The sequence below is a fragment of the Cariama cristata genome, unplaced genomic scaffold, assembly GCF_000690535.1.
Source record: "Cariama cristata isolate BGI_N322 unplaced genomic scaffold, ASM69053v1 scaffold39785, whole genome shotgun sequence".
In the NCBI taxonomy this organism is placed as follows: Eukaryota; Metazoa; Chordata; class Aves; order Cariamiformes; family Cariamidae; genus Cariama; species Cariama cristata.
The window spans coordinates 22,581-45,413 of record NW_009616551.1 but is presented as its reverse complement, the minus strand read 5'-3'; the positions used below and the strand labels follow the sequence as shown (position 1 = coordinate 45,413).

General features: G+C 41.1%; 1 protein-coding gene across 1 annotated transcript in view; it reads right to left on the bottom strand.

Annotated features, from left to right (window-relative positions):
• Positions 1-934: 934 nt before the first annotated feature.
• Positions 935-22,833, bottom strand: part of JAZF1 (JAZF zinc finger 1) — a 31,471-nt gene continuing 9,572 nt past the window's right edge. Inside the window, exons 2-3 of the mRNA XM_009700204.1 lie at positions 10,425-10,594; positions 935-3,259 (exon numbers count right to left, since the gene is read on the bottom strand). Coding sequence (XP_009698506.1) covers positions 3,083-3,259; positions 10,425-10,594 — 347 coding nt within the window. The 3' untranslated portion in view covers positions 935-3,082. The remainder of the gene's footprint in view (positions 3,260-10,424; positions 10,595-22,833) is intronic.

Sequence of the window (22,833 nt, the reverse complement as noted above, 5' to 3'; positions counted from 1 at the left end):
TGCTGAACAGATGCAATATCCGGTTCAGCGCAGGATTTATTAAAAACTGCGTGACAGAGATAAATGGCCGTGTCTTGGGTAGCGGCTACCCGATCACTCCTCGTCTTTGATTTTGAGCCTTAGATTTTTATTTTTTTTTTTTAAACTGTGAACTTCATGTCAAGAGATGATCTGAGGTAAGGCAGAATATTTTGTCAGTACTTTTCTTACTGTAACTCAACAGCATGTGAAAACAGTTAAAACAGGCTATAAAACCAAAATATCATTAGTTACCATATTATTGAAGACTTACTTAGGAAATCTCAGGTTGGTATCCCACGTCCCCCACGGGCAGGACAACCTCAAAACCCGACTGTGCCGAAGCAGGGACTTCTCTCGGATGGGTGTGTACGCAGGGAATTACTAAAAAGTTTCCCAGTCAAAGAGCCACCCTGACGCGGCTGCATAAAATCACTTGCCCAGGGAGTTTGCGGGTGCATGACAGAAGCTGAGGAAGTACCTCTACCACAGCCCGGCTCAATTAAAACTTTAATGATTTCTCCTTTCCTAGCAATAGCCCGTGCAGTTCTGAAAACCTTCGGAAGAAAGGTAATAACCCATAGCCCACCCTTGCAGGGGGGCTCCTGTACCATCGGCAGACGTTGCCCTGTGTTACCCTCTGTACCCTCACGGTAACCTGAGCCCTGCTGCCATGCTGGAAGAGAAGGGCCTGTGAAAGCTGAACTCCTTTGGACTTCATTTGGGGTGTTTGGGTGTGTTCCCTCCAGGCTGTAGCATTCTGTGTAATTTTGTGCATTAATGGTGTAGGGCCTAGGTTGCTTCAGGTGTTTATGGAATACAGAGTTTGATGATACCGAAGTAAAATACACAAACAGAAGACTACCTGCAGCCCAAGAACTTAACACTTTAGGTGAGTAATGAGTAAAGAGCAGTCTTTTTAGGTCAGAGGCAGTTTATTATTTTAAGTGTGATTTGATTTACATTTATAAGCAGCTTTCTTGACAGGAATTCTTTTAAGTTGCCTTCAGTTCTAAAACAAACCTCTGTCACTTTCAAACTTAAAGTACTTTGTCCCCAACAAAACATATGAAAATATAATTTAAAGCACACTTTTCACAGACACAGTACAATACATTCACTATACACAGTATAACAAAATAGTCCCATCTTTACCTGTTTAATAATACTGTCACAATGAATAGGTAAATAGAAACTGGAATTTCATTTTTATAGTTGAAAGGAATTTACATGCAACAGTGACGCTTTACGACTGTTTAGCTGTTGAAGGAACTTACCCAGCCCGTCGTTTCTTGCACTAGGAGCAGAGCCAAAACGCATTTGTTGGCCAGATCTGTTGCCAAAACTGCCAGAGGTGGGAAGCGGCCGCCTGGGGCCCTTGGTGCACCGGTGACTCTCGTGTCTGGATCATCCTTTAATGCCGGCTGGCAGCAGCGGGCCGTGCCAGCGCCGTCACCTCGCTAGGATTTGAAAAAGCGGTGTTTGGGTCGAAAGGCTTATTCACTAGGATGATTCCTAAGTGTTTTAACGAGGCTTTTACTCTGCTGGAGAAAAGGTAATTGTCATCCTGGCAAAGTTTTCCTTTAAAGCTTTGGGAAAAAAATAGAGGGAAAGCTCATTCCTCCTTTATGGGAGCCTTCCTTTGCACTTAAAAGAACAGGAACTAAGCAAAGGCGATAACTGTGTTTAACACAGTGAGTTCCTCCCTCACCGTGTTTTTGGGGCTGGGGCAGGGCCGGGGGTGCCCACCTCCGAGAATAGCACTTGTGAGAGAGAACGCTGAAGGCAGGATGGTAAGCAACAAATGTTCAGGTATGGTCCAGATACGAAGCGCTCTCACGTGGGCTTTTGTTTTAAGTCAGTCTCTGACCACCTGCTGCAAGAAGCACTTAAATCTTCAGTAAGGCTCATATATCACATTTCAGCAAAATTAACCTTAAAGCTAAACAGACGCTTCCAGCTGGAATGCGGTGACCTACAATGAGAAGCAAAAATGCACAAAGAAAATCTCAAAATATCACGAACGTCAGGGAGAGGCAGTAGAAACTCCCTTTGCACAAAAAATGGACCTCCTTAAACCATACGCAGAATTTCTTATTTTTATTTGCAACCACAGGCACATGCTCGTACAGTAGCTGCAAGAATTGGCAACACATAAAACATTAAATCTGTTGGCAATAGAGAACTACAAAGTGCTTTAAAACTTCATCTGAGATGAAGGTAATCGTTTCTCACACACACATAAATTTGCACTTAAGTATTTCCGAATGTCTTTCTAACAGAGATTTCAGGGGTAAATATTTAGTTGGACTGGGATATTGGTCCTCAAAAGTTTGATGGGCATGAACATAAAATGATATCTTGTACAAAAAAAAAAAGTAATTTCTAACACTAAAGTGATTGTTTACTAGGTCAAATGGCAAGATTCTTAGCATTTCAAGAGGGAGAAAAAAAAGATTTGCAAGATAATATAAAATACAGCAAGCACACCTTTTTATGTATGTTATTTAAGTATGAAAATATTTTTAGCATATTATGTTAAACATTCTTTCTTATTTATATTTCCATTACCTAAAAGACTTGCTACTCCACTGCTAACTCCATTATGTAAGGCATGTTAACTAGAGTTTGACGAGGGTGGTTTCGTTTTGGTTTTGCACACACATTGACAGATGCGTTGAAAGTCTTCATCACGTTACAATCTCGAACGGACGTCAGTGCCAAGCTCTCCCCTCCTCTCGCTCCCCTTCAACCCTTCAGTACAACTAAATAGGCAACGCCCCCCCCAATTTGTTTTTGTTTTGGAGAAAAATGTTCTGAAGAACCTATAGCTTTTATAGCACCTTATCTCAAAGTAATGAAAATGGGTATGATGATTACATGTGCAAATGTACAAAATCATTAACTCTACAAAGATACATCATTCCAAAATTACAGAAAATTTTAAAGCATGCATTTATTTTTTTTTTTAAAGGGTTGCTGAATGCTTCCCCTGAAAAAGGTGGCTGTTCTCAAAATCAGCAACTGCTGGTGAGGATTTCTTGGCACGTTTGTGACCAGCCTGTTATTGCTGCATCTTCCTGATAATCTCAGCAGACACGGGGGGATGGAAATTGATTGTGTGGTGCCGCAGGCCCTGAGCTGTCTTGTAACTCTTTCCACAGCGACATTTGAATGGTTTGCGTACGCGGATTTGCGTTCTGTGGCCGTTCTTGGCGTGGTACTTTATACCGTTCACATTCTGTGAGGGAGAAAGTGAAACATTAGTGGTCAAGCGCTCAGATAATGGCTTAGCTTCCAATTAAAAACTGAAAATTGATTAACGTTACGGGCAAAATCACACAAATTGCTGGGAACTCTGGTGAGGTGTTACGCACGTGTTGTGCTTTCAAGATAGGAGGTGGGACAAAAAGAACCACCTCTGTGGTTCTCGGGTACAAAACTTACCTACCTGGGCAAGTCTGAGCTTTTATCTCCTGACGTGTGGCACTTTCCAAAAAATACCATTTAATGGGTTCACACATGGATGTTCTTTGCTTCCTGACATTTTTCTCATACAGCATTGACAAATTTTCTTCAGAGGTTCATTTACAAGCAGACAAAGAACTGGCACAAAGACTCGAGTCACACTTCTTCAGAAAGCTGAAGCTCCCTCCGTGGGGTGTTTGTTCCATTTTGGGTCATTGTTTCTAGATATGGCTTTAGGCATCAGCAAATTCTGATAGTTTACATACTGCCTCCAAAGAATTAACTGCAGGGAACACTTAACTAAGAGTTACACAGGGCTTATTCAGAAAATAATCCAGAGAAGCTGTCTTCAAAATAGCTATTGTTTGGAAATACTCTACAGCTAAAACTAGGATCTCCACTACTTTGGAGAGAAAGAGCAACAGATGGCACCACAACACACTTGCCGTTACACTGGCAAGGTCAGGAAACAGGCAACGCTTTTGCCAGATTAATCAAGAACCTTTCTAAACATAATTCAAAATCATAGCCTTGTCCTCCCTTTCACATATTTCTGGCAAAAACGGAAGAAACTGTTGTGGTCTCAGTAGCTGCTGCGATGCTGCTCTGTGTAGGCTTCATCTTGCTGGAGTCTCTCTTATCTGCTTCCACTAAAAGAGCTTGGAATTGGGGATAAATAAGGACAGGCAAACTGTCTTTCATTAGAGCTTCTTCCAGGAAGAAACCAAAGAAGATGCTAAGACAGTTTGTGACACAAAGATACAGCTCCAAGGCTCTACTGTGTCCTCTCTGAAGTTTCCAGATGCGTATCCCAGGGCTTTTTAAAAACTATTTAAAAAAAAAAAAAAGCTAAAATAAATTAACAGCCTGGATATTAAACCCACTCAATTAAGTTTTAGGGATTTTTGTCTTTGCTGAGGCACTGCCTGGTGTTACATACAATAAAAAGTCCCCTTAGCTCTTTAAGCAACAAGTTCAGTTTTATCAACGTGCAGCTTACAGTAAGTGGAATCTCCAGCTTGGAACTTGCAGCGGTTAGGCAATTGTTTAAAAAAATAAAGGAAAAAGAAAAAGCCTTCAGTAAACAGAACAGCCCTACAACTCCTCAAACTTCAGAAGACTCTACAGACATCAGAAAGCAAACCCCAGAAAGGCATGAAGTTAACACCTTCAACACCACCCTCCTGCCAACGCTTCCCTTTCTCCTCTCCTCCCCTACCTCCTAATCCAACTTACTCTGAGTCAGAATCTCAAGTGCTAGGTCCCACTCCTGAGAGAGACAGTCCCCGGCCGGCTGCCCCCGCACCTCCCAACGGCAAGCGAAAGAAGTACAAGGAACTTGCAGCTCCCATCAGGAAAGTCGGGAGGAGCATAATTGCAAGAGAAACCACCCAGGCTCCCAGATTGCTAAGGCGTTTTCATCTTACAGTGTGAAATGCTGTTCCTTATTTGTTACCCGTTAAGTGTGCCATGGCAGCAATGTATTTTTAATCTTTAAGCAAAAACAGTTCTCCGGTTTCAATCATAAAGTTGAACGTGGTACTGTTCTCCTCAGAACTCCTCGTGCCCAGTGCAGTCCGTGCTGCTGAAGTGGCACTTTAGGGCAGGCTGGGTGTCTGGAGAGGTTGATTTGTGAAAATCTTTTAGAAAGAAAAACTTTGCCTAAAATACCCACCCTGGAAAAAGGGTATGATGCAAGACTGCAGGGAACCGCCCTGCCCACAAATTCAGGCTTCTCTCCTCCAAAGCATCCAGGCACTGAATCCTCACTTGAAGTTGCAAATCCAGCCCCAAAACTGTCCTTCACACCCTGAAAAACAACTAGACGACTCCTGCACAGCTGTCAGATGAGACGTGGGAGATGAGAATCTTCAGTCTCCAGTACAAGCCAGACATATGGATATGGGCCTTTAGTACAGGTTACTTCTGGGTGAAGAGCATTCGGAGAATGTCTGTGCATTCAAATGTACAGATGAGAGCACATCAAAGCTACAAATCATCCTCAAGAGCAGTCAAGTGAATTCCCTGCAAGTAATCTGAGACCCTGAGGCAGCTTTTAGATGGTTTTGCACATCGTTCTGACCTTCAGCACCCACGGGACCGTTGGGGTGAGGGGGCTGGCAATGTCACTGGACGGCACGAGGACTGTCATAAGGCACCTATCTGTCAACGTCTAAGTAGCACTAAGGACCTGCGCCTTCAAAGAAGAGAAAATCTGAGGGTGACCTGCTAAACTTTTGCTGCCATGGTGAAATGTTAAAAACAAAGCTATCCCCAAACCCTATATATATTTTGGGAACTACAGAAACCTGTTTAGACTTCTAATTTTTGTAAGAAATCACTTTAAGGTACTTTTAAACTAGTATCAATTGCTACAGATGCCATAAATCCACAATCACAAATATCCTCACTATTCCATGCCAATGGTACTCTTCTCCCGATCCAGATTTTTTAATGATCCGCTCAGCCTCAGGTACACCACGCGCTTTGATGAAGGGGGAAAAGTACTTTCAGGAAGGAAAATTTAAGGAAATGCTAAACCAGAAACCTGTGTGGAATGAATTGGGCCATGGAAGGTTTGAAAAATAGTAAACAAGGCAGAGTATGAGGAGCGAGTATAACATGAAATTTGACCTGTAGTCCTGTCTAAAAGAAAACTGTTGTTAGAATTACAGTCACTCTTCAGCACTTTTTCAACTGCTGTAATGTAAACACTTTGTTGTATGTCTGGGCTGAGTTTGTTGAGGTATGGCATAACCCACCGCCAAACTCACACATCACTTTTACTGCCCTGGTTACTTAGGTTGCTCATTATTTACTCTAACAAATGGCTGCAGAAGAAGATGGCAGTATAGGAGGGCACTCTCCAATATTACACAGGAGGAAACAATTATTAACCTGGGACCAGATCAGGAGGAGATAGAGAAGTTTAGACTGGCACTACCGGGTTTGCATGGACACAAGGACACTCGCTGGGCAGGGCCCCTTGCACGACGTGAAGCCACTACGCTACACAGCAGAGAGCTTGCCACCCCCCTTCAAGCAGCAAAAGAGACGTCGAGGACGGTTTGGGAGGATTTCTTGTTTCCGGCTTGGGCATTCATATATGTGCTTGTATCTCCTGGCTGTTCCTCCTGAAGTTTTCTTTGTGGATCCAGTTCTTCTTTGCTCAACTTGCAAGCTCTAGCTTGCTCCTTTCTTTCAAGTAACTTCCCTTCTTTCCCTCTCTCACTCCAATGTTCTCCCTCCCTAAGCTGTGCTGAGTCTCACTGCTCTGCCACCAGCCTTCCAGGGGGTTTGCCCCACCCGACAGGCCTAGGACCCTCATCCCATGACCTGCCAGAAAGACAAGCCCAATGCCTCGGCAGTCTCGGAAGGTACTGCTTCTCCTCTCACCCAAGACCAAAAAGCAGTCACGCGTATAAGCTACATTTTGTACACATGGAAATCTATTGTTCTTTTATTACTGGATTTGCACAAACTAGAAAAATTACGAGAAATACTCTAGGGTTTTCTCCATAATAGTATATATGCATTGTTTTTGTGGAGTTTTTTTGTATCTATCTATTATGTATCAAACTTCATGTGCTCTTTGGAAGTTGCCTGAATAAGTTTATCTACATCATATACACATTTTGAATGCCCTTCTCCAGAGCTAGAGGCCAAGTAACTGGCACACACAGGTGGTACTGAATAGAAGGAAAACTAATTGCCACCTTCATAAATCGACACTTTAGCTCCTACAGGTGGCATTTTGCAAAGCATGTTAACTACTCAATACCCACACACTTCTGGACAGGGCATCTAAATGCAGATGTAAATCCAAAATCTGGTGAGGGTGAACTCCGCAGAAACAAGGCTAAGACCTCTGGGTTACTTTGAATCATGCAGATGATTTTCTAAAAATCAAATTTAAGGCATCAAATACAAATCATATGAAAAAAAAAATCCATAAATGGCATACTATAAAATATTTATAATTTGTTCTCTAGAGGTCAGTAAACATAATCAGAGAAGAAGAAAGCAAGCTTCAGAAATTAGTTCACGGGCTTGCGTTTTAAGCATCTAGAAGTCAGTGTGCTCCAGATTCATTTGGGTGTTTCTGACTATCCCACAAGCAAATGTACATAGATTTTTTTTTAAAAACAGGTGTTTTTTCCCCAGAATCTGACTCCTCAAGAAAATCTGTGCCATACTATATAGAGTACATATTATAAGCAAGCAATTTTATTTCTTAAAAAAATAAAGGTCCTAACAACAACTAAATGTTTATGACACCTCTACTGCACTGCCTATGGGAAACAGCCAAGAGACAGCAGCTGGGCAGGAGGCCAGTAGGATCTTCTGATACTCATCGGGGCTTGTGTATAAACATGTTCTCATTACAGTTTCCATTGTCTGCCCCAGCCCATTCCTTGGGAGTATTTGTTGTACTCATTCTTGTCTTATTTACCTTTCCATAATGACTTTTCAGTGCAGAGGCCATCTTTTATCCTTGTACATTGTTTGCAAAAAGGAGCCCCATCCCTATTAGGTCCTTTAAGCAGTACTGTAATACAAATAACATACCTAAAAATAACGTTTCTGCTTCTCAAACGTACGTCACCTAAGGCCAGACAAAAGAAAACTGTGTATATCCTCCTCACTCCCTGAAGGAATGCATCCTTTCTCAGTGGTAAAGTGAGCCTGGCAATTACTGTATGTGCACATCCGTGTTCCTGTTTGGAGCATTATAATTGTTTTACAGCCCTGACTGTGATTATCCAGTACCCACCAGAAAATCCAGTGCTTTGATCACAAGACTCCCTACCCAGACTCTGCAAATAATTCATCAGAGGAGGGGGTTAAGCAGAAGGAAGATGAAGAGGAAACAAGAAACACAGCTGACACAAAGCTAAAAGGAAGGAAACACAGATAAAAGTGTAAAAAGAAAAAAAAATTAGGCTGAAAAGAAAAAAGGGAGGAAACAGAGCCCACAGAAAAGAGAAATGAGGTGAGGCAGAGTTTAAGGAAATGTGTTTTCCTATCAGGACTAAACAGAGGTGAGTCTCCTAGGAAAACATGGTACTTTTTATATGCCACTGCTCTCTGTCAGCCTCTCTAAGGGTTGTTAATTTGTTCCCTGACCGACTGTTCTAACAGTAATGGTGTACAAGATATCCCTCAGACAGTCCTCATGCATTTGAGATGAAGGTAGTGAGATAGCAGAAGCAGGCAGAAACAGCTTGCTTATTTGGGCAATAAAAAGACAGAGGGCTAGCAGTCAAACAGAACAGACAGGATATAGCAAATTACAGGGTTCTCCTCGCCTTTGCCATTAAGGGAATGTTTTCTGCAATGCATAGATGCCCTGTGGGCACAGTGACTTCTAACAATCACCATGGCTTGTTTGCTTCCTGAGCTAGGGATTTAGCTTTTAAACTATGCCCTTCATCTGGCACAGCTTCTACCACACGCAAGGAAAGTATTAATCCTGAATAGCGTGCGTATATCTGCAAAGTAATACTTGCATACAGTCTGAAAACATCTTTCCATCTGCCCTGCCCCTGGAGATGGTGTTCAGTTTTTCCTGTAACTGAGGAGGAGGATAACTATTACAGAGTTCAGGTTAATCTCTGCAAAAAAGACTTGTATGTCACTCAGAAATGCGCACACTGCTTTCTTGCTCACGTTTTAAGAAAGTAGCGTCGGTATTAACTGATCTGTAGAGGAACCTGAGTCTTGTGATTTGCTGCTATGGGAGCTGCCGCAGTCCAGAACAGCTGCAGCATGACTGAAACACATTTTTGTCCACTCCACGGTTTCATGCACAGTTTATTAATTCTTTTCACAACCGTTTTATCTCAAATGTTATTGGTCTTCCTATATTTCTCTTTCATATTTCTGTTCTCTTTTAAGTCCCTACTTGTCAGTTATTTAAAGGAGAAGCCATAAAATAAAACTAGTATAAAACCAACCCAACCACCACTGCTTTTTCTAGGGTATAGGTCAGTGGTTGAATTTTCCAGTACTTCATGCAAAAACTTCAGAAAATGATTCAGATGAACTGTGCCAACACGCTATTTCTGTTCCCAAATGTCAATGACCATAGAATACCATACTGAAGTCCAAGATGTTCAATACAATTTCATCTGTCTCTGCACTGGTTCACGTGAAGCAATACTCCTGTCCTCGCGACATCACAGCATGTTCTATACCAGCCAGCTCGAAGTTCAAAGTTAAAGATATTTCACTCCCATAAACAGACAAAAATTTCTCACGATGGAGAGTAATTAAAGAGAGGGGGTGGGGGGGATGGTATCCTAGCATGTCACGCAGAGGGATGTGAGCCCTGCACATGAGGCCAGACACACTGACGGCCGTGCAGATGGGTCATGGGGACTTGGATCCAGGATAGAATGATGCCAGAACTTCTCGGAGGGTCTGCCTTCTCGACGTGACCTCTGACTTGCAAAACCTTAACCACCACCTTCCACACATGACCTTCACCAGGAAAACTGCCGTGGGTACAGTCTCACTAAAGGAGAGGCAGTATCTCCAGCTGTTAAGCAGAAGGAGTTAATTCTGGCACTGATGGGCAGAAGCTTTTTTTTTAGTATCTCTGAAAGGGACTCAAGAGTTTATTTTGCTGGTAGTACCTGCATTCTGCAGCTAATTTGTCTAAATAATAGAAAGCTAGTTAAAATGTGTAAAGCAAAAGAGTCACTATATGTAATCTCTTTTGACAGGCAGGGATGCAAAAGGCTACATCCTTTGTAAAACTGGTAACTTGGCTGTGCTTCAGAGGAAACCAGTGAATAAAGTATGTACTCTGCTAAAATACCACAAAATAAATGTGAAAAGTCTATTAAACAAGAAAGGTACAAATCGATTTTAGAGGCTTTTTTTCCCCCTCACTATACCAACGGGAAATAAGGTAGGTCTGTACTACTGCTTACCTTATATCTTTTTTTACATCCAGGAACAGGACAGGCAAAAGGTTTCTCATCCCCTCCATTCATGCACATTGAACTAAGGATAGCTTCAGAGCTGATAGCACTTTCTGTAGTCCAGGACTCATCACTGTCTGATTCTTCATAGTCTACTTCCTCCTCATCATATTCACTACCTAGAAAAGCGGGGTAGTGAGATAAAACAAGAATAAATAAGAGCACAGCAAGATAACACATTCTGTATTTATTACATCAGTTACCATGACTTGTAATTTCCCCACTTTTGTCTTTGCTGGAAGACAGTTATTTTTAATTTTATAAACTTATCTTTCTTATAGTTATTTATTCCTTCATAAAGACACCAGTGCTTCTTTTTCTAATAACCAGGACAGGCATTATTAATATATCTTCATAAACTGTTAACTGTGTGGCACAGAAAGTTCAAAGGACTGATTTTAAAATGCAGTTTCATTACTCCTCAAACACCAGGATCCTTCCGTCCTTCCCAAACAGAAAATGTCGTTCCCCCTCCCCCTGCAATTAAAGCTAATTTTAAGGCTTTTCTTTATGCAATACAATACTGAAGAGCGTAATTCTACAGATCATAAACAGTGTAAAATAATATGTTGACAAGTCCTAATGCATTTACTAGCCCTTTGGAATTAATAGGAATTATAGCACAACATTAATAAGAATTATATTGTAGCAATTATAGTTGTGAAATTCATTCCCTCAGGTGTGGGGATAAATTGCATTGTGTGGCTGCCCTGAACAGACCGCATTATGTTCCAGATATGCTACAACAGCCATTTGAGCAGCTGGTGCTGAGTTTATTTATTATTTTTAATTGCAATAACTATTAATGAAATCCTCTGAAGAAGTGAAATGTGAAACAAGAGGAATTAGGAAAGCAGAATTTCAACTATAAAAATATAGTTTAAAAATAATAATAAAAAAAAAAGGCAGGGGAGGGAAGAGCCCCAGCTGATTAAAAAGAAAATATATGCACAGAGGGAGGGAGAGGGAAAGCTGAGGGAAACTTCTGTGGTGTCAGCAGGAGGTGGTGCTGTGTTTCCCCTCCCCTTTCTTCTTTCCCTTTCCCAGCTCTGCTAAATTTTATCCTTTCTGCTGAAAGACGACTTGGCTCCGAGTGCTGGAATAGCTCCCGTTATTAATGACAGTTATGTGACACTTCCATGGCTCTATTTGCTTCCCTCCTATGCCCTTGAAGCGCACGCCTCTGAGCAGCATTACACGCCGAGAAGAAACGCAAGACAGATGCCTCACGGCAATTTAAAAAAAACGCCCCAACGTCAGAGAAAAGCCATGCTGCAATGTACAATGGGGTCTCTGGGTTTTTTTTCTGCTTCTGGTGAAACTGGGTACATACCTATCGTCTCAAACGTTTCCCTTTGGATTCTCCCTCCCCCAGTACTCTCACTCAGACTGAGCACCCCTCTATCACTGAGTAAAAACGCATGTCAACTGGTAGCTGCAAGTACTCAGGGCTCCTGAGCTTTAATCAGACACTGTGAGTTTGCTTACAGATGTCAGGCTATCCACGTTTCTTTCCTGTGGTTTCCATCCGTACAGGGTGGTGCGCAGATGAGGAAAGATGGATGGTTTCCCACCGTCAACAACTGTCGACATGAGCGCACGCACACACGCTCTGCAGCACATCTGGAAAACTCTGCCCTGCTGACTGCGACTCTTTATCCCACACCGAATGAGCAAAAGCCAAAGAAAGCATTATTGACCTCTTAAAATATTTCTGAACTCTAGGAACAGTTAACCTAAAATGAAGTTAAGAGTTGTTATAGTTTAATTAACCAATAAAAAAATGGAGGCAAAACCACAGCTCTGCTTCTATGATTTCCTGCCATTGATTGTATCTTCATGGAAAAAATTCCTCAAGCCGTTCCCTTTCAAACTTTTTAGCTCAGTGGGGTTTTTTTTTTTAAGCAAATACAACAGAAAACGCTATTGTAAATACACATATGCATACCCAGGATGAGAAAATATACAACAATTCTAAACACTGATACCAACCATTTCTGCCATCATAATCACCCTTAAGCGGGGGTTGATTTCTTCCCAAATAGGATTTTGTCCACCCAAGGAAAACATCATTTGAGACTGTATGACACCTACTAAGGAATCACTGCTAGTCAGTGCTCTATTAAACTTAATATTCAATACAGTATATAAGGGAAAAGATAAACAGAGCAGTGGGGAGAAGAAGCAATCGTTGCAATTCTGCATTTCCATAGGTTTTTCCTGTGCTTTCAGGGCACCCTTTTAATTTTTCTAATAACTTTGTATAGCAAGACCCAATTCTGTAACAACTTTTGCCTGTACTTCACTTGTAGGTAGACTCATTGAAGGAGAGGGACAGAAGAGACCAAAATGCGTGCACAAGCATTTGTGAGCTCAGACCATCCTTATGGTTTTCTTTTCATTAGTTTACCTGAACAAAAATGCAAGATTTTGTCTAGTATAGTCAAGAGAGTTGTTTAAACGGTATAAGCAAATGCTCAATTGTTTTAAATTTTTAAATTCAGACTTGTCACTGCAGATTTTACAAATATGACGAGCTTTTTCAATTTTGAATAACCATATAAATATATGTATCTTCTTGCACAAAACACTAATACTACTGGTGCCAAGCACCTGAAAGCCGTATTACTTTATACAAAGCTGGAACTGCAGCCTATCGCTGCTTTTATCTAACAGTGACCTACTGAACTCACTTCCTTGTACTCACTTTCAAAAAAAAAATTAGAACAAATCCCAAAATGTATTTAAAGAGGGTCCTGGTATAAACAAAATGCAAAAAAAACTTACTGTCTTGAAAAAAATTCATTAGCAATAAAAATTTATCCTTTAAATAATTGTGTTGTTTCAGTTGTCATAGAAAAACAACACTGACTTAGTCAGGCTTTTAACTGATTCCGCCTCAGAATTTAATTTCCTCAGTTGTCAGTGTCTAAGAGCAGCAACCCACGTGGTGCCTCACTGCTTGCGTGCGACACATCACGGCGGGGAGGGGGGACAAAAAGCACAACACACAGGTTGGCGCTGCCATAATAAACAGCCCCTAGATGAGGTATTTTAATTAAGTACTGTAAGGCCAAGGACGGTGGCTTTGTGAAGCCGTTCCCACGCCGAGCAGGCGTCCCTGGTCCTCAGCTACACATCAGGTGTACAGACTGTAAGCTGAAGGTGCCGGCTGCCGCTGGCTCCCACGGGCAGTGTGCCAGGGTACCAGCAGTGTGCCGAAAGGGAAGGGCACAGCAGTGCACTTTGATCAAGACACAGCTTGCTCGCTTTCTGCTTTTTAAACTTGGTTGGTGTTTTGCAATAATAATTGTAAATATTTACTTTTTTGGAAGGAAAAAAAAAAATTAAGCATCTTTGCATCTAACCTATGGCCTGCTACAGGGCGTAGCAACTGCGTGACTCAGACAACTATTTGCAATAACTCCTGAGAGAACTCCAAGAGAGCTGGCTTGCTGACCTCCACTCGGACGTTGTCATGCACATGGAAAATGGGACGCACTGCTGGGGCATGCTGTCCTTCTGGGGGACTGAGCAGAGACATTCCTGCAGCACATGTGCTAATGGCCTTACCGTTTCATATCATGCTTGGAAGGCAGCTTGATCATTCCCCCCATCAGTACCCAAAGGAAAAATATCAGAATTATGCTTCAGAAGTCTGAAGAGCAAAACACCCCCCTAAAACTCAACATCACACATTTCTCTAAGACGAAGTGTCTAAATATCTGGAGGGCAAGAGCTGACAGAGAAGCACATGCTTTCAGCAAGGCAGTGCACAAATACACAGTATTATTACCGTAACTAAATACTAGCTCTACAACAGCAAGAAAACAGACTTCTCCACCTTCTTCCTCTAGCAATGCTTTTTCTGAGGCTTCTTGCTAGCTTGTTCCTTCTTACCATATCCAGTTTCATCATCTGGCTTTCATTCAGAGACCCTACATAGTTCTACCTCAGCCTAGCCTAAACCCACTGCTTTATTGTCCAAATGACTCAGTGACATCTTCCTAACGTTGCCACCACTACCCTCGCACGCACTATTCCCTCAGTCCCGGCCCACAAAGCCACTTCCCCTCTCCTCGCTCCAGTGGCCTTCCCAAAAGGCTCACTTCATCTGTGCTGCCCCCAGCAGATTAAAAAACAAAACAAAGGCAAGGAAATAATGCTAGTTTGTTTTTGGTTTTGTTTTTCCTGGAATTTTCCATGCTGAGACAATGCCACTGCTCCTCAAAGAGGAGGTGGACTCCACGGGTGCAGATGGACTTGAGGTGAGCACAGACTTGAGGTGGACACCACCAAGCACAGATCGCATAGTTTGCCATATCAGAGCCAGGCATTACATAAAATTACTAGTTATGAAAAGACAGAAAACATACAGGGTCACGAAGTATTCTGGCAAGTTATTTCTCTGTTAATTTTTATGCTGCGTTTAAACACAACCCATCACAAATGAGAAGGCTGTCTGTATCACAGCAGTTTATTAGCCAAAAGTAAACACATGCACGAAAACAGATTATGATCACGGCCTGCATGGTTAGTAAGTCTTTGTAGTGTGATGAAAAGCAAAGTTGCTCTACCTCTTCCCCCCATCAGTTTTGCTATTGAAATCAGCGAGAATATTACTTAATCCTACAGCAAAGATCTCACCTCTTGAATGCCCATCTAGTACTTTTTCCCATAGATGAAGTTAGTAATTTAAATAGCTCAGAAACATTTTGCAGAGAGTGAATTGTTTGACATTCTGGAATAGACACCGCCCCAGTTACACTGCTGAAAATCTGCAGCCTTATCTTTCATGTTTCGGGGGTTATTTGGTATTCACATCACTGCAGCCAAGCTATAAATTCTGCCTTTTGCGTGGCTGAATTCATTCCACCTTGAGATTTACACAGGATTTTTTTTCTCTCAACTTTGAATGAATCTTGGTTCTAGCAGGTGCACATCATTTGTAGTTATGTCATTTTTTAAACCTAAAGACTTTCATACCGTGCCTCGAAATATAAAAAAGACAAAGTTGATTAAAACCAGCACAAGCTGTGTGTGCCATTACAATGAATACGATCTACCCTGACCTCTGATCAAGAACATTATGAGTTCTTCCTTTCTCCTCCCATGAAGAAAAACAAACCCAAAACATCCTTGCCAATTATTTTTGTGACCAGAGAGCATACATTTAAGTATACAATGAATAACTATGAGCAAATAGCTTACTGCAGTGGGAACCAACATCGCTAGTGTCACTGAAAGTTCATGGCAATTCCAATGATCTCTCATAAAAATTCAGCTTCACACTTTGTCCTGTGCGGGACTTGCAGTTTGTATTTCATAGAAACAGTTTTATGAGAGCACTTCTTATGTTAAGAAGTTTGCATTCCCATATACTGTGACAGCTTCCTTGATACAAAAAAAGTGAATTATTAATAATAATGTGAATTTTGGTCTAACACTAAAGCACATTTATGGATTTGTCAAACTTCTTCCCTCTGTGCCCATGGATGCACACAGTCTCCTCCATGCTCACCAGCAGGGAGAACATTCCACAGCTGATACTCATTGCTGATCTAAAGACATTATCAAGTCATTCAAAATGAAATATTCTTCCTTTATATAAAGCACAGGAAACAAATGCTAGGTGCAATGAAATACAAAACAGTTAAATAATATGTACCATGGCTGCTATGCAAGTCCTTAGCCTAGAAGCTCTAGCAGGACTCTCTCGGCTGCAAGCTGGTACAAGTGGCACAATGCATTGGCTCTGAAAACTCCAGCAACAAATTTCAGACACTGGAGCATCCAAACAGACTAAGCCAGGGTTTTTCCTTTGCTTGCTTCCTTGCTTTGGGGGCAGGGGGAGAAGGGGACTCAGAGGACAGAAAGTGTTCGTCAGCCTTTGTGAAAGGTCCATTCAGATTAATTTCTCGTATTTTCAAAACTATTTTTATCATTCATGTCCACACAGATGACGTAAACATGTACATTTAACACAACCAAAGAAAACCCAGGGTAGTTTAAAGAAAGCACTGTGTAGTGCTACAGACACTGGTATTTTAGATTGTAAATGCAATTCCAGTATTTGTATTAAGCACCTACATAAGGCGAGCACTAGGTTCACCACAGTGAAGGCTGGAGGCTGGAGCCTTTCTTCAGCCAATGGGTGCAAGCACACGCAGTTAAAAGCTTTTTCTCTTATCCCAGTAAATATCTCTGAACCTCATTCCTGGCGGAGGAAAGGCAAATCTGTTCTCTAAGCCAACTGCACGCTTTGCAGCTTTGCTGTCACTCAAGGGAGCTGCTTGAGATGGTTATGGTTTGTCAAATGGGCACTTGCCAAGGCTGGCAGAGACCTCCATCCCTCTGCACGATCACAAAAGAGCCATCAAAATAGCAATTACAACTTCTTATTGCCTTGGCCTTGTGCCGAGCCGGGGGGAGCAGCACAGGGCATGTCCTGCTGGCCACAGCCGCTGCCAGCCCCGGCACAGCGGGTCCCCGGGCTGTGTGGTCTGCGGCGGTCGTTGCCGGGCTGCTGTCACACACGCTCACGCCAGGAGCGCGTCCCTTGTCTTGCACTTCAACTGGTGCTACTGCCAGCATCCTGCTCTTCCTCATGACACCAGTCAGAGCAGGATTTGGCTAGAAGAGTGTCTTCTGGAGAAACCACCCTTCCTTCCAGTCCTCTCCTAGCTCTGATCAAGTATCAAGCGCTAAATAATGAGCTGTTTAGGAACTATTACTACTCAGAAGAACTAATTTTCTATTGTCTCGGGCTGAAGCAAGGCTCAGTTAGCAAGTAAGCACCAAGAGAATTTAAAAATGTACCTCAGAACAATGTGAATATGTTTTTTTTACATTATTTTCATGCACAAGGTACTTAAAAGTGCTAGAGAAAAAAGTTAGACCAAAAAACCCCACCTTTTTCTTGTCTGTTTGCATCATTTGAAGACTAGCTTTCAGCCAGTAGGGTCTGCTATACCGAAGGAGGGAACATTTAAGCAAGCAAGGGTACAGGTAGACCTTTCTGGACATCCTCTACGCTCTCTCACAGTCACCACAGAAATGGCAACTGTAACTTGCACAACCATAGACCGTCTGAAAAGATACTTTCCACAGCTGTTTTGGAGGGTGGTACCTCAAACAGGATGAACCCACAAGTAGTTATGCACCCAACCCATGGATAACCGTGTTTTAAATGACAAGGTAGATAGGTCGATTGCAACATTTCAAATCACCTTTAGTTTTCATTTAAAAGCTCAGTGTAAGCTCATGCTGCATTTTAAGCGGCTGAAAATGGATTCAATTACAAGGTTTGAATCCACTTTGGAAAGCACGCAAACACTTCAGATCCTATAGGTAAAACACAGAACTGAATATACTGTATTTTGGTATAGAATGATTTCAGATGAGCTAGCCTATATGGGAAATCACCCTACAATCCTGGAGGTAAAGCTAAAATGATAAAGGTACAAAATAAACAGAAAGGTTTTTATTTAAAGTACTATCAGTATGACATTAGATTTATATATTCTCATTCACTGTCAGCAAAATTGGGAACTATTTACACATGAGATCTGCTCACCATTTCAGGCTACAAGAGAAACAGAACTAATAACACTCAGGTTAAAAAAAAAAAAAAGTCCTCCAGAGCCAATATGGGGGTTGGCGGAGCAGCTGGACTCTATCTGGCTGTAGGAGCAATTGTGTGCCATTTTCTATCTTGATATATCTGTATTTTGATATGGGTCTATCAAAGAACAGTCTTTAAAACTAAAACACAGAAAATCCCAATCCAGATATTATAAATCCACTAAAAGGAGCCTGCACACCTATATAAGCAGATATGTTACAACTTATTAAATATATGTGTATGCAAATAAAACATATGTGTAACAAGCTAAATTAGGAAAAAAAATTTCTCCACTTCCAATTACTTGTGAAACAGCAACTAATCACAAAAACATGCATGTAAAGAACCGATTCTGGAAAAAACAGTCAACTGATACCACAGCATGTGTTTTGTAGAACAGGACTTTCTGAGAACACTGCAGAGGTGCTAAAGCAAATTGTTGTAATGTCACTGCACAATGTGCTGTTGAGGTTTTATGGTCACACTGCGCCAATAGTCTCGGGAAGTTATTTTGCATTCTTATATAAACTTTTTTCCCAATCCTGTTTTCCACAAAAAAGGGCTTTCAATAATGTACAATCTTCTGTTTATACACAGTACAGGAAAAACATGATAAACCCAAGAACACAATCTCTACTTTAAACATATTTTAAAACTAGATTTCTACAACTTCATATAAACAAGAATAAGCTGTTAAACGCTCACCAAAAAGAGAACATAACCTTCCTGTAATTAAACAGCAGCATTTTACACAGCACTTTTTTAAAATAATGAAAATAAAAAAGTAAATAAATAAATCAATCCAGCAGACCCCTCCCAACTTGAGGCTTAACCTGCAAATTAATGTAACAGTAATAAAACCTATGCCAGCTGGAATCCTTTCTTTCTCTGGCTTTGGCATGAGCAGCAAGAGCAGGTATATGTTTGAAGAAAAACAAAGTAAGACATTTTCCACCTTTAGTCACAGGATGTTAATTGAACTCTGGCAAATGTTTAAAGATATTCTCAAAATGTTCAAGAAAGAATTAAAACCAGTTGGGGCTGAGAAAAAGAAACAATCCATCCTTCCTCCCCCCTTCTCTCCCCCCAAACATCTGTTCCAAGCTTATACTCCAAAAACCACAGCGAAGAACAGTCATAATTAATGTTATTTTGGCTTTTTAGCTGCAAGGCCTGCATTTTGAGGTTAGAAATACAAAAATACAAGTTCAGGGCACTATTACTGTACTTAAGGACTCTCCTGATGCATGTAACAAAAAGGTAGTTTGTCTTTTCTCTTCTTTTCCCTTTTTTTTCATAAAAAAGAAGAAAAAAAATAGTATCAGGAAACAGTTTCATGTTTAAGATAAAGGATTACAATAAAAAGTACCTACATAAATGAACTAGAGTTTATGAAGCTATGAAAATGCATTTGAGACGTGTTTTATAACATTGGGTTAAACATTCTTTACAGCTGTACAAAAGCTATCCAGCCACTTACAGTACAGGCCATAAAACTGCTAATGCACACAGTCCTTACCCACCCCAACCGCTGTGTGCTTTGCCTTCATCAGCACACAAACTCCGCAAGGATGCACCGAGCTCCGGCCAGGCTCCAATCCAAGGAATTGCTACCACTGTGCATGCATGCAGGTAGCACGCACTACCCGAGGAGCGCCACTGATTTTGGGATTCAGATACGTGGGTACATGCTTCTGGGCCGGACCTTAGACCCGTTCAGAATCTGGCCAAAGGGATGCGGCGGCAGGCTGCCCATGGAGGACCAGGGTGTGGTGAAGCTGCAGAGACCCAGGGCAGCTCAGTGCTCTTTCAGCAGCTTCCGGACGAGGGAATTTCATGCTTATAAGCCCCAGGAGGGTTACAAACCCCTGACCGGCAACGAGGGAGGCAATGGCAGATTCACCACTTCAACGCACAGAAGGGCCGGAGGATTTATTTTGCATGAAAATATACTTAACGCTTCTCTCTACCAGCTTTTAAATGCCCTCACCATCTAGATTTAAGAAACTCCATCAGTATCATTTGAAAGATAGCGCTAATGACAATACTCAGAATTACCAGTAAGGACTAAAAAGCCTATTGATTACTGAGCCAGAATCAAGGCTTTTGTCATCCTGCCTATGCACAAAACCTACAGGAAAGATCTGTTATGTTTTTTAATTAATCCTACTTGAAGTTTCTGAGAAAGAAATGCATTTTTAATACCCAAACATAAAAAAAAACATTCAGTGGGGAGTCACGTCTCCTCTCTCTTTTTTAAAAATAAAGATTCTGACAAAATAAAATCTGCACCATGCCTGGTATGCTGCCACAAACCTTTCTTTGAGGCTATCGCTGTTTCAATCAGGTGTACAAAACATATGTTAGCAGGTGTGAGTTGTTTCAGATGATGTATCACTGGGCTGAAGCTGAAATGAAAGTACTTCTCAAGTTGTTATTTTTCATTGCTCCTTGGCTTCTTGTATCCTTTGGTATTAGAGGCAGAAGTGCTGAGGAACTGCTGTGAATGATGCTGTCTGGCTATATATGGAAAAACCTTACAAGAGGGAGCCTATGCTAGTATGGACAAAGTGCCAGCCTTCATCCTCAGCAAGAATTAGGGTGGAGTCTTTCACCTGACAAGCCACAAGCACTAAAAGACAAAAGAATAGGTGGGTTTGGAGGTCAGCAAATGTTTCATAGCCTTTAGTTCACTTGGTAATACACGAGAGCTAAAAACAACCCTCTTTTTCCTAGAATTTTACATCATTTTGAAGATCAGGTACTGGCTAATGTTGACTCACAATACACCATTTCCCCTATGAATAAACCTCTCTGTGTTTTAAGTCATTGAGTGTGAAATGGTACGTTAGTCCTTCCTTTTTTCTACTTCTGATTTGCTTTGGCTACAGCGCAAGGAAAACTCGAACATTTGCTTAAGTTTCACCATCTTCAGTACACTGAAGTGCTGGCCTAAATAAGTATGCTTTTTTTTCTGCTAGGCACTGTAAAAACTCCTTGAAAACCATAACTGCTTTCAGTACGCAGACATACAGCACTTGTACAGCTAGAGCGATTTTTTCAGTTCTCGAGACACTACAATAGTACAAATAAATCCCATTCAATCTTGCAGTATAATATTTTTTATATAGCTGTAAATATATGTGTATATACATATATATGATTTAAATAAGCACCTAAAAGTTCCTTGCATCCAACTACAGTTTCCAACTTTCTGAAAAACATTTGTGCTTTCAGTTAGTAATTGTCAAGGTAATTAGCAGATTATTTATAAAGCCAAATAGTAAAAAAAAAAAAAAATAAAAAAAAAAATCCTTCCACCAATTGGCCCTTGCAGTACAAACACACAAACATGAATGCTGTCATTGTTACCCAGAACCACTGAAGTTCCTTTTTGAGAGTCAAGCTATTCCTACATTAAACCAGTTATGCCACAAGCTGTGAAAGGCAGGCGCAATGTGCTTTCTACAAAATGTGTATTTTTTACACATTTGGAGGAAGAAAGGTCCATGTACAGCGGGTGTGCTTCTACACCAAAAAAACCCTATCACAAATTAACACAGAGATAATCTTTACTTTAAGCTTATTGTACATTTTTGGTTCTCAACTCTGTTAAAAATGGTTTGCCAGGTTAGACTACTACGATGGGGATTATAAAACAGTTCCTGTGCTTGGAACTACTTTAAATCTACAAGCCATGTTTCTATTGCTGCTTTGTAGCTCAAAAACCAAAACTAGTGATGATTTTATGAGTTGCTATAGTCTAGACAACTCGGTTACTTTCCAATGAAATTGTTCCTTGGGGAGAGTACTGTGAAAATTCCCATACAATTAATTACAGGTATGTGCAACTAAAATACAATTCTACAGCACAGTAGCTTTACAATTGCCAGAGCAATTTATGTCTGTATCAAACAAGAATGCTCTGAAGGGACTGGGAAGATGAAGTACAACCAACAGGAGGTTACATGTAAAGCTACCTGTAGTGAGTGAGATGAGATAAATAAGATGCAATGTTAAATTTTTGCTGTGCCTTTTCCTCTGGCAAGATTCAGAGTTCTACTGCATAGCACAACATCTGACAACTGAGTCAATTTTCCCAGAACATATTTTTACAGCAAACTGGGCTCAACACATTTTTACTGCCAAGTTAAAGAGCAAATGAGAAATTTAACAGAATTATAAGGGAAATGCAGCCATAAAGCAGGAAAAGGAAGAAAAACAGAAAATGCAGAGGAAAGCTATGAGAAGAATTGTGATTAAAAAGCCCAAAGCCTTCATGTATTTTCCCCTCACAGCACAGCCCTATTTTCCCCCATCAGCTATTTTTACCTCAGTCTTACTTTCCTCTATATACGCTTACAAATGGCCTTCTAACTTTAAAAGTGATTTCAATTGTTATAAGCACCACTTTAAAATAATTTCATTTTGTGAATGTAGTACAGGCCCTTTTGTACTTAAGATTATAAATTAGTTTAGGATAGAGGTAAAAAAAGGACTAAGCAGGGGAGGTTATCATATGTGTCCTTGTAAAAACCATAGAGGAGGTTAGTTACAGGAGAATCCCCATTACTTTGCTCCATCTTTACCAGGTTACAGACTTGTATCAGTGGGAATCCCAAGCCCCTGAAAAAAGTAAGATGCTCATGGGTTGTGTTGGCTTGTCTAGCACAGCCTTGCAGAGTACTCCAGGATCCACACCCCAAAGCTGCAGGACTTTGAAAGAACTGTAGT